This window comes from Meriones unguiculatus, chromosome 16 (assembly GCF_030254825.1).
Source record: "Meriones unguiculatus strain TT.TT164.6M chromosome 16, Bangor_MerUng_6.1, whole genome shotgun sequence".
NCBI classification, from domain to species: Eukaryota; Metazoa; Chordata; class Mammalia; order Rodentia; family Muridae; genus Meriones; species Meriones unguiculatus.
The window spans coordinates 5,217,076-5,233,388 of NC_083363.1; the positions used below are offsets into that span (position 1 = coordinate 5,217,076).

Here is a 16,313-nt window from a genome sequence, read left to right on the forward strand (position 1 = left end):
TGTCCCTTCCTCCTCCCTTCCTTTGTCTGGTCCCTCTTTCCTCACTGCCTTCTTTTCCCTCCTCCTGGGGCATGGCTTACTTTTCAGGCTTCCTCACAGCTACTCTCCCTTGGGAAGAACATAGCAGCACCCTTGGGCAGTCTGCCTGTTTCCAAGTGCCTTTCTTTCTCCCTTAATTCCCATGGCCTAAGTCATTAAAAATAGCCTTACGAAAATCTCCGACTCTGCTTTAAGTTACTTAGTCCTGAACAGTCTCTGCGGTATCCAACTCTTGACTCCTGTAGTTTGCCTAAGTCAAGGTCCCTAAAAGATTAATGGGCCAACTTGGACAGTTCAGGGTGACATTGTAGATCCAGGTCTCTGTTGCTTTCACCTCTGCCATCGTGGAGGCTCATTTCTGGGTCCATCTAGAGCAGCGTGGGTGAGTGTCCCTGACCACTGCTTGGCTGATCTGCCCTGTTCAATGCATGGTCTCTTGGTTTCTTTGCTTTTGTTTTTCTGGGCAAATCAGTTAATGTTTACTGGGTGCCAAAAAGGTAGAAATCCCCTAGACTCATCCATATCCTGTCCCTAGCTCAGAGAGAACAGTATATGGCCTCTCTTTGAAGACATCTTCATCAACCCCCCTAGGTTTCCTAAAATTTCCACCATCTTGTCTCTAAGAGAGCAGCCAGAGGTACAATGGAAAGAACCTGCCTTGCTCCGGTAAACACCAAGGGAGCTACTACTCCCCAAAGCAGCCGAATTTGGATCCAAAAGACATTAAGAGTGGTCACTTCTGCACTCTCTCTTGGCCCTAAGTTTTGTTTTGTTTTGAAGCGTGTTTTCTCTGTGTAAGCCTTGGCTATCCTCCCTTTGTAGACCAGGCTGGCCTCAAACTCACAACTCAAAGAGATCCACAAGCCTCTGCCTCCCCAAGCCTCTGGGGATGCTTACGAACCAGGATAGCAGCCTGAGCTTTTGTGACCATCCAATGGATGAGTTAACAGCACTGGACGGCCTGCTGAGCCTGCTCTAGGAAGGGCTCCACAGCCTACGCTAGGACAGGTAGATGAGGCCCAATCCAGGCATCTATTTTTATCTCTTTCTTTTGCCCAACCCCCCTGCTTTTGGTTGTTTTTGTTCTAGACACACATGCTAGCATGGGAAGGTAGCTGAGCTTAAAAGAGTGACGGCCTAAAGAGACGAGAGGAAATCATCTGGAAGGCATTTCCTCCTCCGCTATTGAGCTGTGGGGCCAGGAAAAGCTACTGCCTGCGTCTGCATGACTAGCCTCGTGTTCTGTGTGGATGTGTGCATCTGAACCTTAAGCCTTATCATCAGCCAGCTTAGGCGCCAAGGCCTTGGCTCCACGGGAAGCTCCCAACCAGGATTCTAGGAAAGTGCACGCCTTTTCAGAAGGGCAGATTTAAGAGCAAGGATCACGCGCTCTAGTGCTCTGCACGTGTCTACACACGCGTCTACACACGTGTCTACACGTGCTCGTGGTTTTATCTAGTTTCCTTGGTACCAAACTGGCTTAGAATTAAGTGCTAACGTAAGTTAAAAATCTTAAGTTAATCCAGATTGTTTTTAGTTCACAGTCCAACTGGAATTCATTTTTTTTTTCAGATTTATTTTCATATGTATCTGTTCCACATGCGTGTATGTGTTCCACATGTGTGCCCAGTGCTCGGGGAGGTCAGAGGAGGACATCCGAGCCCCTGGAACTGGAGTTACAGACAGTTTTAAGCCGGTATGTGGGTGCTGGGAACTGAACCCCAGTCGTCTGCAGGAGCAGTCAGTGTCCCTCACTACTGAGCCATCTCTGCAGCCTATGTAACTGTTATCTATCTATGTATCTATGGTCTCTCTATTTATTTATTTATTGGGTTTTCGAGACAGGGTTTCTCTTTGTAGCCTTGGCTGGCCTGGACTCACTCTGTAGACCAGGCTGGCCTCAAACTCAACTGAGAGCCACCTGCCTCTGCCTCCCAGAGCGCCAGGATTACAGGCATGCACCACAGGGCCAGCTGTCACCGTGATTTGAGGAGTGAGAAGAAAAAGCCAGTTCTAACAGTGTCAGCGTGTCAGCTAAGGCGGCAGGTAATAACAGGGGTTGAGAGATTTAATTGTGTCTGTACCTCGGGGAGAGCACAGGGTTGCCTGATGGCTTGCCCGACTCCGCCTCACAGTCACAGTGCCTTTGATCGTGTGGCATCAGGGCTGAGGCCCAGTGCTTTATTTGCTGGTCCCATGCAGAAATAAGTTAAAGGCTCGGACCGGGGCTGAGAGATGGCTCGGCTGTTGAGAGCCCTTGGAAGCTGCTCTTCCAAAGGATTGGCATTCAGTTCCCAGAACCTACGTCATTCTGCTCACAACTGTGTGTAAGCCCAGTTCCATGGCATCCGGGTGCCTCTGGCCTGAGGATACATGTGCATGCCCACGTGGAAAAACGCATGAACATAATTAAAAAGAGTAAATACAAACGCATGTGTTTTTAAAGTTCTAACGTTACAGGCAGTTCGCATTGAGGAAGGTGACATCAGATGCTGACTGCGGCTCCTTCTCTGAGAGAAATCTCCAAGTTAGCTAGCTCCATAAACCCGTTTGGCTGGTACAAGGTTAAATGTGAGACTGTTTAAGTTACAGTAGAATTGCTGAAGCAGTTTCGTAAGAGGACAGAGCTTAGCAGTGCCTACCACAGAATTAGCGGGCAATAGATACAAACGAGTAAGCCGAGCTTAAAGGTAAGTGATTTGAATCTGGACCCCAAAAAATAAAGCGAGACCTCAAGGACTGAGAAGGCGCAGTAGTGCGATGCAGACGCCAGGGGGCGCAAGAGCACCAGCTTTCCCGATACCGCGAGAGTTGCCCCAGCCCTGCGCCCTCGCCCGATCTGTTTCGGAGCGTGGGGCGCCGAGAGCTTTTCCTTTGTGTTCGGGCCCGGCCATCGGCCTGAGAAGCGCTTCCGGGTCGCGGCGCCGGAAGTAGGAAGTTGTTAGCCCATCCTCCTCGCCCGGCGGCTTGTGTCCCCGAGGCGGGAGGAGCCCGAGAGGGCGCGGGCCCGCATGTGAGTGATCGGGGCCCGAGGCCGGGAGGGGGGAGGCCGGCTGCCGGCCGCGGCCGCCGCAGCCTCGCGCAGCCCTGGCTCGCCGCTGCCGCCGTCCCCACCTTGCCCCTCCGCCCCCGCCCCTCTGCGAGAGCCTCCGGCCGTTCTGCTGACCGACCACCTCCCCCGGCCGCTCCCTCGGGGTATTCTCCCTTCTGACATCTTTCGGAGGCTCCGCGGAGGAGAGGGAAACGAGGCCCGCCTCTGCTTGAACTCGGTTCTCAGGCGTCGCGGCCGTGTCCAAAAGCCCCGACCCCGCTCGTCACCTTGTCACGGATACCTTAGCAGCACGAGAGTCCATCCCTGACGCCTTCTTAGACAGCTTTCCCTAACTGTTAAGGAGGAAATCTTTTTATTTATTTATTTTTAACGTGGACTGAATGTGATAAACGTGGCGTCTCAGATTTCAGAGAGGAACGTGTCTTGGTGTACTGACCTGAGTAAAAGAACTGTTTGCAATCGCCTGTCAGTCCACGAAAATCACGTGCTGGTGTTTCATCGCAGTTTTAAGACTTAACCTTGCAGGCCACATGTCGTGAGTATGCCGTGTCAGAAGCATAAAGGGACACGTTTGTCTCTTCCTAATGTCAGACTTTATCCTTGGCTGCAGTTTTGCTAAGGATTCAAGATTTCCCTTGACAGCTGGCCATTACCAAAAATAGATAGATTATACCTTCCAACGCTCATTGGTGATATTAAGTCTCACGTGACAGTACACATCCCACAGTAATTATGGGTCTATATGGGCTATTGTCTTTACACAAGGGCCATTCAGAGAGGCCCTACATGAGAATGGCACAGATGTGAAGAGAAAGACGAGTGTTCAGATAAGGCGTGAAAGCCGTAGAGCGGAGGGATGTCAGAGCTAGGCCTCAGCGTTGAGGGGAGCTTCCGGAAGGAAGTGGAAGATCCAGAAGGGCAAACAGGTGGCCCCATCAACAGTGGCGGGAGGGGATCTGGCCAGGCCTGAGCTGCAGGGACAGGTAGGAGTTCCCTGCTGTCAGCCTTTCATGAACACAATCATGGACAAATGACAGGTCACAGGGGGCTGTTGCTGTTACAATTTTACAAGTCTTTCTTTTCCTGGGGTATTAGATCTTTGCCTCATCCTAGTGAATCTCATAAGTTGTTTTTGTCTAGCGTATCTGGTGATGGTTTTCCTGATAGGAGTTCAGTACTCTCACGTGCTCATAGGGTCCTAATTTATTTTGATAAGTTAAAGTTTGCTTTTTACTTTTAGAAGTAAGTGATTTGTTGGGCTGTGCTGTGTGACGGTGCATAGTGTGCCTGCCTCTGCGTTTTCTGCGTTTTCACTTAAAATAGAGCCAAATGTGGCTTATAAAATGGAGTCACCTAGCGCAAGGTACAGCCTGAAAACTGCTGTTTCACACAGTATGTAGTAATATATAACAGGCCACACACAGCTTGATTGCATCCTCACAGTTTGTCACGATCTAAAAGCCTGCATGACCTTGGTGTTGAATGTTCTCTTAGTCATCACATACCTGGTAGTAGAGGCTACTCCTGCATAGCTAGTATTCTGACCCTTCTCGCTGTTCATTTGGTAGTTCCCAGCGTGGGACTTTCTACAGCCTTTCTTTCTCTCTCTCGTTTGGTTAAATTGAAGTTGAATTATTTCAGTTTCTCTCTTTAAGAACACGCCGGGAATGGGGATGGGGCTCAGTGGTAAAGTGCTGGGCTAGTATGCACAATGCTCGGTGTCCAGTTCCCAGTCCTGAAAGGAACAAAACAGATTAAATACTTAAGGAAGGCATGGTGATGGGTGCCGTTAATCCCAGTGCTTGGAAGATATGCAGGATCAGGAGTTCAAGGCCAGCCTAGACTACATGAAACTAGATCTCAAAATAAAACAACCCACCTAAGACCTCCAAGCATACATCTGTATGTATAGCACAGGCGTGCGTTTGTGTAAAAGAGTTCACTTGGCTGTCCTGCAGTTTGGGCTGAATGTTCACATACCCCAACTTGTTTACCACAAAGAACCAAGCCCAGGTCCTCTGAAATAGCAGTTATCACGCTTAATTACTGAGCCATCTCTGCAGGCTGCATTTTCTCCATTATCCTTTTGTCTGCTTGGAAACTGCTTATTTTGTTTGTTTGTTTGCCTTGAAACAGTTTTTGTGACCCTGCTTGAGCCCCTGTCCTCCCGATCTGCTCTCTAACACACAAAAAAGGTAAAGGTGCTGGCTTCCAAGCCTGCCACTCACTAACCCTCAGCAGGCGGACATACTCCACAAGGGAGTGCAATGAACAAACCACGAGATACACATTAGAAACACGGTGCTCAGTGGATCCTTTCTGTGACTTGTTGCTTCATCAGTTTCTTAGGGGGTTTTTTTGTTTGTTTGTTTTGTTTTTTTGAGTGTGCTGTTATTTTCTCTATTAAAAAAAAAAACTTTTAAAGTTATTATTATGTGCATTCGTGTTTTACCTGAATGTGTATCTGTGTGAGGGTGCCAGATCCCTTGGAACTGGAGTTATAACAGTTGTGAGCTGCCCTATGGGTGCTGGGAATTGAACCCGGGTCCTCTGGAAGATCAAGCAGTGCTCTTAACTGCTGAGCCATCACTCTAGCCCAAGTTATTAGTATTGATTCTTAATTCCTATGAATGTTTGTGATTCTGAGTGCAGAGGCCAGAAGAGGATGCCAGGTCCCCTGGAATGGGTTGGAGGTGGTGTCATAGGCAGTTGTGAGTTGTCATGTGGGTACTGAGAACCAAACCCAGGTCCTCTGAACTATCAGTAAGTGCTCTTAATCACTGAGCCATCTCTGCATCCTACGTTTTTCTCCACTTATGTGCTTTGAAGAACTCAGTGTATTGTGGGAGAGGGAAGAGGAAGTACAAAGCAGTAGAGTTGTGCAAGGTTCAGAGGACAAAGTCCGAGTTGAGGGCTTAGAGTTAATTTATTTGACGGATCACTGGAGAACAGACTGTTTAGAAAGAGGAAATGATGTGCACCAAGGCAGACAGCCATGAGATAGCATAGTGGTGGAGAGGACCAGGGAAGGCTAATGGGAAAATGAGGCGCATGGAGAAGGTGGTGGCCGGGTGGTAGCAGGCTGCAGCAAGTAGCTTAGACTTCTTTTTGTAACAACTTTTTTTGGGGGTGGGGGTGTTTGAGACAGGGTTTCTCTGTGTAGCCCTGGCTGTCTGGACTCACTTGGTAGACCAGGCTGGTCTCGAACTCACAGAGATCCACCTGCCTCTTCTGGGGTTACAGGCGTGTGCCAACACAACCAGCTTAACAATTACTATTAAGTATTTGATTTACTTGGGTATTGGAACAAATTTTACATATACATTGTATAATCCTCAACTGGAGTAGCTATAATTAGTCCCCCCCCCCCCCGCTTTTGAGACAGGTTTCAGTGTAGTCCAGGCTAACCTCAAACTTGCTATGTCGCTGAACTCCTGACTAATTTCTGAGTGCTGGAATTGCAGGTGTGTACTCCACATCTGGTTTATTATCCCTATTTTATAAATGAAAAGTTCTAAGGTTTAAGCAGGTATCGCTAAGTAGAGAAAGCTAGGTAGGTCCGGTTCCTTCCAGCTCTAGCGCCTGTGTCATTAGACTGTGCCCAGAAGAGCATCAGGCATCTTGTCAGGTGCCTAAACCCGACCTGCTGTGCATCAGAACAATAGCCTGTGAAGAAGAAGAAGGTTAGGCTGGAAGTACAGAGACGGACTCTAGCTCTGTGATGAGCCACAGTAGGAAAAAAAATTAATTACTCACTTTTTTTTAGATGAAAATATCTGTCTTATAACCCTGGTTGGCCTGGAGCTCACTGTGTACACGATGCTGGCCTCAGACTTGCAGAGCTCTTCCTGCGTCTGCTGCTGAGTGATGGGGCTGTGGACAGCCCACCTGCATCAGAAGGATTCAGTGCGGATTTCAGTGGTGTGAAGGAGAGAGAAAGGAAAGTTTTAATTGAAGTTCAGAGGACTAGTATCTTCGTTTAAAAAAAGAAAGAGAGGGCCTGAGAGACAGCTTAGGCGGAAGCACCCACCAGCAAGTCTGCTGACCTGAGCTCCATCCCTGGGGCCCATCTGTAGGAGAGCAGAGCCGACTTCCATGTCCAAACATGTATGTACACATAAGAAAGCCAACATCTGAAAAGTAAGTGGATGGAAGAGGGCGCTCACAGGGAAAGACAGGTGCAGTTATGGACACTTCCACAGTGGGAAACTCGAGTTAGTCCACTGGGCAAATAAGGGGTTGGCTCTTGAGCTCTGTAAAGAATTGTGGGCTGAAAAAGATTGGAGGATCGTTAATAGCTGTGGTTGAAGTCTTGGAGGGAATGAGAAGGTCAAGGACAGCTGGTGAATGTTAATCTCTGGCGTGAGAATGAGACAGTTATGCCAAGATTGAGAGGACTGAGAGAGAGAATGGTAGCAATGCCAGGTGCTTCTCAGAGGTCAGATAAAGCAGTCACTGGAAAACGCCCTTTGGACTTGGCAGCAGGAGAACCTGGTGACTGGTGAGTGCCGGCTTAGTCGGGCGAGAGCGCAGCGCTATGATTCAGCAGGTCAGTGAAGGAGTGGAGGCCTGAGGAGACGGTGAGTGAGGCTAGCCCCTCCTGGATCTGGCCCTGAAGGGAGGGGCAGAGAGCTGGAGCAGTGCAGCTCCGGAAGGGACGGAGTTTTTTTTTTTTTTTTTTTTTTTTTTTTAATGGTTGGGACAGGAAAAGGCAAGGCTTGGAGAAGAGAGAGGTAAGTTCAAAGATGTGTAGACTTCTGCAAGGTCAGAAAGCAAAATAAGTCAAACTAGGAAGGTTCTGTGTTGATAGGTCAGAGCCAGCAGCCAAGGCTATCCAAGGTCTTGGATCTGTAAAAAGGTAGGGTGTGTGTTTATGTGTGTGTGTGTGTGTGCGTGTGCATTCGAGAAAGAGAGAGTAGAGATTTGATTACAAACTGAGTGTTAGGTAATGTCAGAGAATTAGTAATTTTAGTGGGAATGTTAGTAAAAGCATATCCATTGTCACATGAGAAAGTCGTACATGATGCTGAACTCTTTAGAGGTAATCTAATAATGTGTCACAGTTAACTTCAAATGAGTCTGATAGAAACAGAGCTAAGCATGGTAGCACACACCTTTAATCCCAGCACCCGGGAAGTACGGGCAGTTGGATCTCTGTAAGTTCAAAGCCACCTGGTGTGCAGAATTAGTTCCCAGACACCAGGACTTCACAAAGAAACCCTGTATTGAAAAACCAGGATGAGGGAAGGAAGGAAGAGAGAAAGGGAGGGAGGGAGGAAGTCAGAAAGAGCAGGGTGTGGCCAGTGCTGGCAGCAGGCAGGTCTGAGTGAGCGCTCTGTAGGCGTTCATTTTCTTTCCATTTTCCAGAAGCTTAAAATCTCTCAAAATAGTTTGGGGAAAATACAGGATTGAGGTGTCCATGGGATGGCTCTCTTTCCCGAGTCAGGAAGGGCTGGATCTGCCAAGAGTGAAGAGATGCTTTAAAAATCTCAAGTCTTGCTGGAGGGATGGATCAGCAGCTAAGAGCTTGCTCCTCCAGAGGTCCTGAGTTCAGTTCCCAGCACCCACATGGTGGCTCACAACCATCGATAACCATAGTCCCATGGGATCCAGTGCCTTCTTCTGGTGGGCAAATGTACATACAGACAAAATAGCCATATGCATAAATAAATAAATCTTAAAAAAAAGAAAAAACAACCCTCAAGTCTTGCCAGACAGGGCCATAGAAAGAGGATCGTTAGATCATATGCTAGAGTGCAAAAAAGGTAAATTTTTCTTGATTGTAATATTTTTATAGTGTTAAACTACTTTCTTGGATTTTCCTAGCCCCTACAATTGCCGTTTCACGGTTTGGTTCTGTGTTTGCTAGTTCACATTAGTCATATAAGTGGTACCATGGAGTATTTTTTATGTGACTTAGTTTACTAAGCATTTCCTTTTCAAAGATGAAGTAGTTTTTGTGTTTATGTCCACCTTCTCCTTGACTAGTGTAGCTCTGCTAGCCCATGCGCGGGCTCTAGGGTGCTCCTGTCCCTGCCATTGTGAAGAATGTTGCGGTCACCCTGGGCATGCAGGCCTCTCCTCAGAGCGGCATCTCACTTCCTTTGAGGAAGTACCCGCGCTTGGGATGCTGACAGCCCTGTTGTTATTTCCAACACGTCTGTGTTATTTTCTGCTCTCATGCTTAACAACAGTAAAAGCTTAGTGTTATAAATTTTAAACACTTACAGTCTTAAATTATTACTGTTTTGAATCACATAAATCATTTTAATGTTTTACCAGTTATTTTCCCTTAAGTGTGTTGAGTTTTTCTTGATAGCTATTTGTTTGTTTGTTTGTTTGTTTGTTTGTTTGAGGCAAGGTCTCTATGTAGTTCTAGCTGTCCTGGAACTCAATATGGAGACCAAGCTGGCCTCAAACCCACAGAGATCTTACTGTCTCTGCCACCCAAATGCTGGGATTAAAGTCCTTCACCACTGTGCCTGGCTCCTGGTAGTTTTGAGTTACAATCTAATGGATGTGCTGCTCTTTTTAGTAGACGATGTCTTCAGGCATGAGAGCCTTGGGTGACGCTGGGTGGAGTGTATCCGTGGCCAGTGTGCACCCACACCCCACAGCTAACGAGGGAGCTAAGCAGGAGAAAGACTGCCTCTGGACACTGCTCTCCTCCTAGTCGGGCTGTGTGCTTTAGAGAAATGGAGCGGTATTGTGTCTTAGAGTTGCTGGCGCTGCCACGGCTGTTCATGCCACGGCCCTGGAGGGACCAGCGCAAAAGTGATGGATACATTGATTCTGCTCTCTTAGCTGCTGCTCTGCTGTCAACAAATTTGTTTGGCTTTTATATGCCATTTATTTTATTTTATATAGGGGCATGTACACACTGTACCCGTGTAGTGCCCACAGAGTCAGAACAGGCTGTGAACTTCCCTGGAATTGGAGCTGCAGGTGGTCATGAGCCATGCTATGGGTGCTGGGAACCAAACCTCGATTGCTGAGCTAGCTCTCCAGCCCTTGTTTATTTTTTGAATCAGGATCTTATGTAGCCCAAGATGGCCCTGAACTGTAATTGGCTGAAATTGGCCTGGAACGCCTGATCTACCTGCATCCCAGTTCTAGGATTACAGGACAATGTCACCATACTCAGCTCTTCCAAAAACTCTTTGCTGACAAGGTCTGCCCTGGCAGTTCCAGGAGCCACACCCCCATGCTGCTTCCACAGGAACTGAGGCCAGGTGGAGCTATGGGGACCATCTCCTCAGAGCTGCCCTGCTTCTGTTCGTAAAGAGCCCTCTGTGAACCAGCACCCTGGCCCACCCTGGCAGGCCTGTCTTGAAGGCGTTTCTTGGAGGGTTTTGTTTCTGTGGGCAAGATTGTTTTTCATTGTGGGGGACTGCCTGGGCCCTGTGTGGTGTTGGCTCTACCCAGTAGATGCCAATAATTTCTACAGTAACAACAAACAAACAGACCCCTTCCAGACCTTCAGACATCACCAGATGCTACAAAGAGCGGGGTCACTCTTGGTTGAAAGCTGCTGCCCTCAAGCTTTTAAACAGGGTGTGCCTTTGTTACTTTCATTTCTTTTACAGTGCTGGGGCTTGAACCAAGGGCTCCTCTGATGAGCTAAACCCTGCTCCCAAGTGTGCTTTTTTTTTTTTAAGATTTATTTATTTTATGTATATGAATGCTCTGTCTGCATGTATATCTGCACAACAAAAGAGGGCACCAGATCTCATTATAGATGATTGTGGGCCATCATGTGGTTGCTGGGAATTGAACTCAGGACCTCTGGATGAACAGCCAGTGCTCTTAACTGCTGAGCCATCTCCTCAGCCCCGCAAGTGTGCTTTTAATCAGCAGAGAGGTATGAGAGCTCCATACCCAAAGCCTGTGGGAACTCAGTACTGTACTCTCCCCATCCATGGCTCTAAGCCTGCAGTCTGGAAATGCTCACTGGACAACTGCAGAAACGAGCAGCGCTGCATTTCAGCATGCTCAGTAGCCTGGGGCAGAGTCTGCCTGGGGCAGCGTCACCCTTGTTCCGTGTTCCTGTGTGCGTGCCCACCACCTACTTTTTGGTAACTAAGCAGTTACCAAAGTTAGCCCTTCCTAAGGCTGCTACCATGTCTGTGTCCTCCACCTCAGGTGATCTGTGTAGGCAGTTAGCAGCTCACAGACTCATAAGAAGAGTAAGTACAAGCCATTTGAGAGTAAGACGAGGTTCCTCTGGCTTATTATTAAGAGTGTGCTGTCATTGTTCTATTTCATCCTTACTTATTGTTGCTATTTTACTGTGCTTAATTTGTAAATTAAACTTACTCAAGGTGTGCATGGGGAAAACCTGGCATGTCTAAGAGTTCGGTACAGTGTGGTTTCAGGCTTGTACTGGGGGGTCTGAAAACATCTCCCCATCACTAATGGAGAACAACTGTATGTCCAGGGCGGGACAGAGGCCTTGGCCTTTAACTCCCCTGGTGACCCTGCCTGTGCCCTGGCGGGGTTAAACCACTGTTAAACAATCAAGCTCATTCTTCTGAACTTTTCTCCAAGGCAAAGCTCCTTTCTGCCAGGCCAACCCTCTTTCTAGAGGTAAATGGATTGTCTGTTGTCAGCCTCAGCTGATTGCACTCATTCTGCTCATGCCCAGTGCCTAGCTGTGACTTTGTGTTTCATGTTTTAAAGTGGGCAAGTTTGTTGTCTGATTAACATATCCAGCTAATATTCTCAAAGTCTCCAGTCTAGGCAGAAAAACACTGTCTCTGGAGTTACTGGTCACAAAAGGATCTTATGATGTTATCATGTTACTCTCTTTGGCATGCATGCTAGGGGTTGGCCCAGAGCCTGTTCTTGTTCACTGCTCTGAACCCCCAGACCCTCACCCTGTGTCACCACAGCAGCCACTGGACAGCATGACACACCACGGCTGTCTTTCCTTCACAGCTCTCATTCCCTTTGTGCCCAGTGATGCTCCAGAAGAGTACCAGTAGATGTTTGAAGATTATGGAATCATTACAGAGATCACTTCACTTACTGTTCTTGGAAATGTTCCTTTCTTAGGGGAAGGTTTTATGTATTCCAGGCTGGCCTTGAACTTGCATTGTAGCCAGAATGACCTAGAACTACCTGCACTTCCCAAGTGCTCTTTCTCATAGCTTTGGGTTTGGAACCCAGGGCTTTTTGCATACGAGAAATTGCTCTCTTGACTGAGCTACATCCTCAGCCCCCAGTCCTCCCCAGTTGTGCTGGGGTCACAAGGCTTGTGCTACCATTACCTGGCATGGAAACACTACATCTTGGTTTATTTGGTTTATCCTTAGAGTAGCTCTTAATGCTTTATAGTCCCTTCTGATTAATGGCTTTATGGACAGAGTGAGGGCCACATGCAGCTGGTTGGCTCAGATACATCTTTCCCTCACCCAGAAATTAAGACATTCACCTGGGTAACTTCAGATGATTGTTGTATTCTGCACATGCTAATAAATGGTTTACAGCTAGGAACACATGCAGTAAGAGCCTCTGTTGTAGAGCAGGCATGGTGGTGCATGCCTTTAAAACATCTTTATTTTAGAATTATTTCATTTATAGTGTATATGGAGGTTTTGCCTGTGTGCCTGTCTGTGTATTATATGCATGCAGTGTTGTCAAAGGCCAGAGAGGGCAGCAGGTCCCCTGGGACTGAAGTTAACTGATGGTTGTGAGCAGGCATGGAGTGCTATGAATCAAACCCAGGTCCTCTGGAGGAGAAGCCAGTGCTTTTAGTCACTCCAGCCCTCATACATGCCTTTGGTCCCACACAGAGACAGGGGGCTCTCCATGAGCTCCAGCCCCACCAGGGCTGTATAAGCCTAGACTGTGTATGAGCTGAGGATTAACTGATCCTCCTGCTTTCACCTTGCAGCTGTGTGGCACCATGCCCAGGTTTATTCAGTGCTAAGGACTGAACCAAGGCTAGGCAAGCAGTCTGCCAACTAGCTCCATCCCCAGCCCTGTAGCTCTCTAAGAGAAGCCTTTTATACTTTGCTTTGCCGATCCTCGGCCAGTTTATCCTTCTGTTTGTCACCAAGCATATGCACATGTTTATTATGTGCGACAGGTGCAGACCTCTGTTAAGAATATGTACACCATCTGTACCCTGTCTGCGTGGGCTTCCGAGGCCTGTGGCTGGACAGTAGGAAATAGAGCACAGCATAGACTAATAAATGCTACACTAGAGCTAAGTTCAAATCCATAAATATGTATTAGCCTTTATTAAGATAAAGTTTACTGTGGGGTGGTGGTAGCACAGGCCTTTAATTCCTGAACTACAGAGTGAGTTCCAGGACAGCTAGGGCTACACAGAGAAACCCTGTCTCTAAAAAAACAAAAACAAGAAAAAAGACAAAATGCTTTCTATGTCAAAAAGTTCACCCGCTTGAAAAGCACAGTTTGTGCTCAGTTTGTCACTGACATGAGACCATTTTGTCACTCGAGAGAGAAAGACTGCCAGTTACTCTCTGTTCTCTCCCTCAGCGAGCATTGGTCTACTATTGTCTTAGAGACTCGCCTGCCCTCGGGTGCTCCTTGTGATGGTCTTCCACTCATCACGCTGTTTTCACGGGCACCACGTAGCTTGTATTAGGACTCCGTCATTTCTATTGTCCTGTGATAATCCGCAAGTGGACCTGTCACATTTTGCTCCTGCATTCATTAGTTCAGACCTTTGGACGGCTTCTGTTTTAAGGCTGCTATGAATACCGTCACTGCAAACACTCTTGTTCATGTATTTGTGTAGACATATGTTTTGAGTTCTCTTGGTACATACCTGTGAGTAAAATTGTTGTATGACAGGTGCAAACTCATTGTTCAGCTTTTTAAACTGATAGCTGTTGTCCAGTGTCTGCACTATTTTACATCCCTACTGGTAATGTACTGATTTTTTAAGGTTCATATTTCATTCCCAAATAATTATAACTTTGAACCTCACTAAAGTGAATTTTGTTTCTGTTTTATTAAAAATAAAAATAAGAATAAAAATGGGCTTTCCTATAAAGCCCAGGCTGGTGTGGAACTTGTGTAGCCCAGCCCAGACTGACTTGAATCTTAATGTCCCTGCCTTAGCATTCTATGGACTAGGATTAAAAGCACTCAAAGGCAGCCAGGCGTGGTGGCTCATGACTTTAATCCCAGCACTCAGGGAGGCAGAGGCAGGCAGATCTCTGAGATTGAGGCCAGTCTGGTCCCCAAAGTGAGTTCTAGGACAGCCAGGGCTACACAGAAAAACCCTGTCTCAAAAAACGAAACAACAGCAAAAACATTCAAAGGCTGAGGCAGAAGGATCAGTGAAAGAGTGCTTGACTTCATACATGAGGCCCTAGGTTCAGTCCCCAGCATTGCATAATGCCCAGGCAATAGTGTCTTCAGCCAATGGCAGTGGGCCAACAGGATATCCACACAAAAATAAATTTGAAGTGGTCCAGATAAACTAAAATTACAAACCTTTTAGAAGAAAACATAAAGAAAAGCCTTTGTTGCACTGGAGAAGTGGCTCGGTGGTTAAGAGCACTGGCTTCTCCTCCAGAGGACTGGGCTTCCATTCCCAGCACCCACACAGGCTCACAACTGTCTATAACTCCAGTCCCAGGGGATCTGACAGCACCCTCTGGCCTCTGAGGGCACCATGCACACACAGGGTGCACAGACACACATGTAGGCAAAACGCCTACATGCATAAAATAACTTTGAAAATGAAGACACCTCTGTGATGCTTAGCTAGGTCCCTAAATGAGGGGCCTCCTGAGTGCAAGCAGCGAAGGAGACGTTGGGCTTCTGTGGAGTTTAAAAGCTGTGCTGCAGAGGTGCCGTCAAGAGAGTGATATGGGGTGGAAGGGGGCTCATACAGAGGCCCAAGGTCAGCTCCCAGCACCTAGGATCTGCAGTGCTAAGCTCCCGGCCTCTACACCCACCTGCATGCACACGCATATGCCTGCACTCACAGCACAGATGTAACTAAAAAAAGCAAAGGCACAAAAGGAAGTCTCTTAGGACCTGGTATGGTGGTGCACACCCAGGGATTAGGAGTGCAAGGACAGCCTTTGCTGCACATCAGGTTTAAGGCTCGAGGACAGCCTTTGCTGTACATCAGGTTTGGGGCCTGGGTTACATGAGACCTTTTTCAGACAGACAGACAGATAGAATGTTTTTAAAAGAGGAAGAAAAAAGAAAATGAAATGGAGGTAGGCCTTTGGTTCAACTGTAGTTCTGCCAACAGGAGGAGGGCTAGCTCTAGACGTCTGAAGGAAATGTGTACAGTGTCTGATAAGGGCCTATTGTCCAGGACAGAGAACACTGAAAATTCCGACAAACTAAATAATGAGACAGCCCAATAGAAGTGCACAAAAAGGGCTGGAGAGATGGCTAAGCAATTAAGAGCACTGGCTATTCTTCCAAAGGACCCAGGTTTAATTCCCAGCACCCATATGGCAGCTCACAACTGTCGTAACTCCAGTTCCAGGGGATCTGACACCCTAACACAGACATACATGCAAGTGAAACACTGATGCTCATAAAAATAAGTAAATTAAAGAAAGGCACAAAAGAACCAGGTGTGGTGGTGCACACCTGTAATCCCAGTGCTGAGGGAGGCAGAGCCAGGTGGATCTCTGAGTTCAAGGTTAGCCTGGTCTACAAAGCAAGTCCAGGACAGCCAAGGCTACACAGAGAAACCCTGTCTCAAAAAACAAATAAATAGACAAAAAAACCACCACCAACAACAAAAATGTACAAAAGACAGCCCCTCCTGCAGAGAAGGGCTTCAGAGAAATGCAGATCAGGACCAGTGAGCCACCACTGCCCATCCCCTGGCATGGCTCTGTTCTGAAGTAGTCAGATGGGCGGAGTAGAGCTCCCTCACTGCTCGCCTGCCGATCCACCCTCCCAGGGCAGCATCTTCCTGGACTCCACCGTATCCGTGCTTCTCAGGGTTAGACACACTTAGGGCTGAAGTGCGCAGATAAGAGGACCCTCTGCGTTTAAGGGCTGGGGAGGCCCTAAGCACTGTTCCCAAATGAAGAAAATATTGAGGGCATTTAACTAAAACTTTTTTTTTTTTGAGTCTAGGTCTTTCTGTGTAGCCCAGGCTGGCCTTGAATTCACTCAGATCCACCTGTCTCTCCCCTCTGAGTGCCAGGATTGAAGGCGTGCATGCCGCACACAGCCTAGCTAATTGACATTTTGTGACTCATGCACA

The 16,313-nt window shown here is 47.5% G+C and overlaps 1 protein-coding gene across 5 annotated transcripts in view; it reads left to right on the plus strand.

The window, feature by feature from the left end:
- The first annotated feature begins 2,897 nt into the window (after positions 1-2,897).
- The window catches only part of C16H6orf89 (chromosome 16 C6orf89 homolog), a 31,770-nt gene continuing 18,354 nt past the window's right edge, over positions 2,898-16,313 (plus strand). Inside the window, exon 1 of one of the 5 annotated variants that reach the window (XM_021633458.2) lies at positions 2,898-3,052. In XM_021633458.2, the coding sequence (XP_021489133.1) occupies positions 3,051-3,052 (2 nt within the window). In that variant the 5' untranslated portion in view covers positions 2,898-3,050. Of the gene's footprint in view, positions 3,053-3,488; positions 3,627-3,945; positions 4,075-7,530; positions 7,672-7,801; positions 7,825-16,313 lie in introns of those variants that run through there. The other 4 variants (XM_021633457.2, XM_060369188.1, XM_021633459.2 and 1 more) reach the window with 4 other exon arrangements.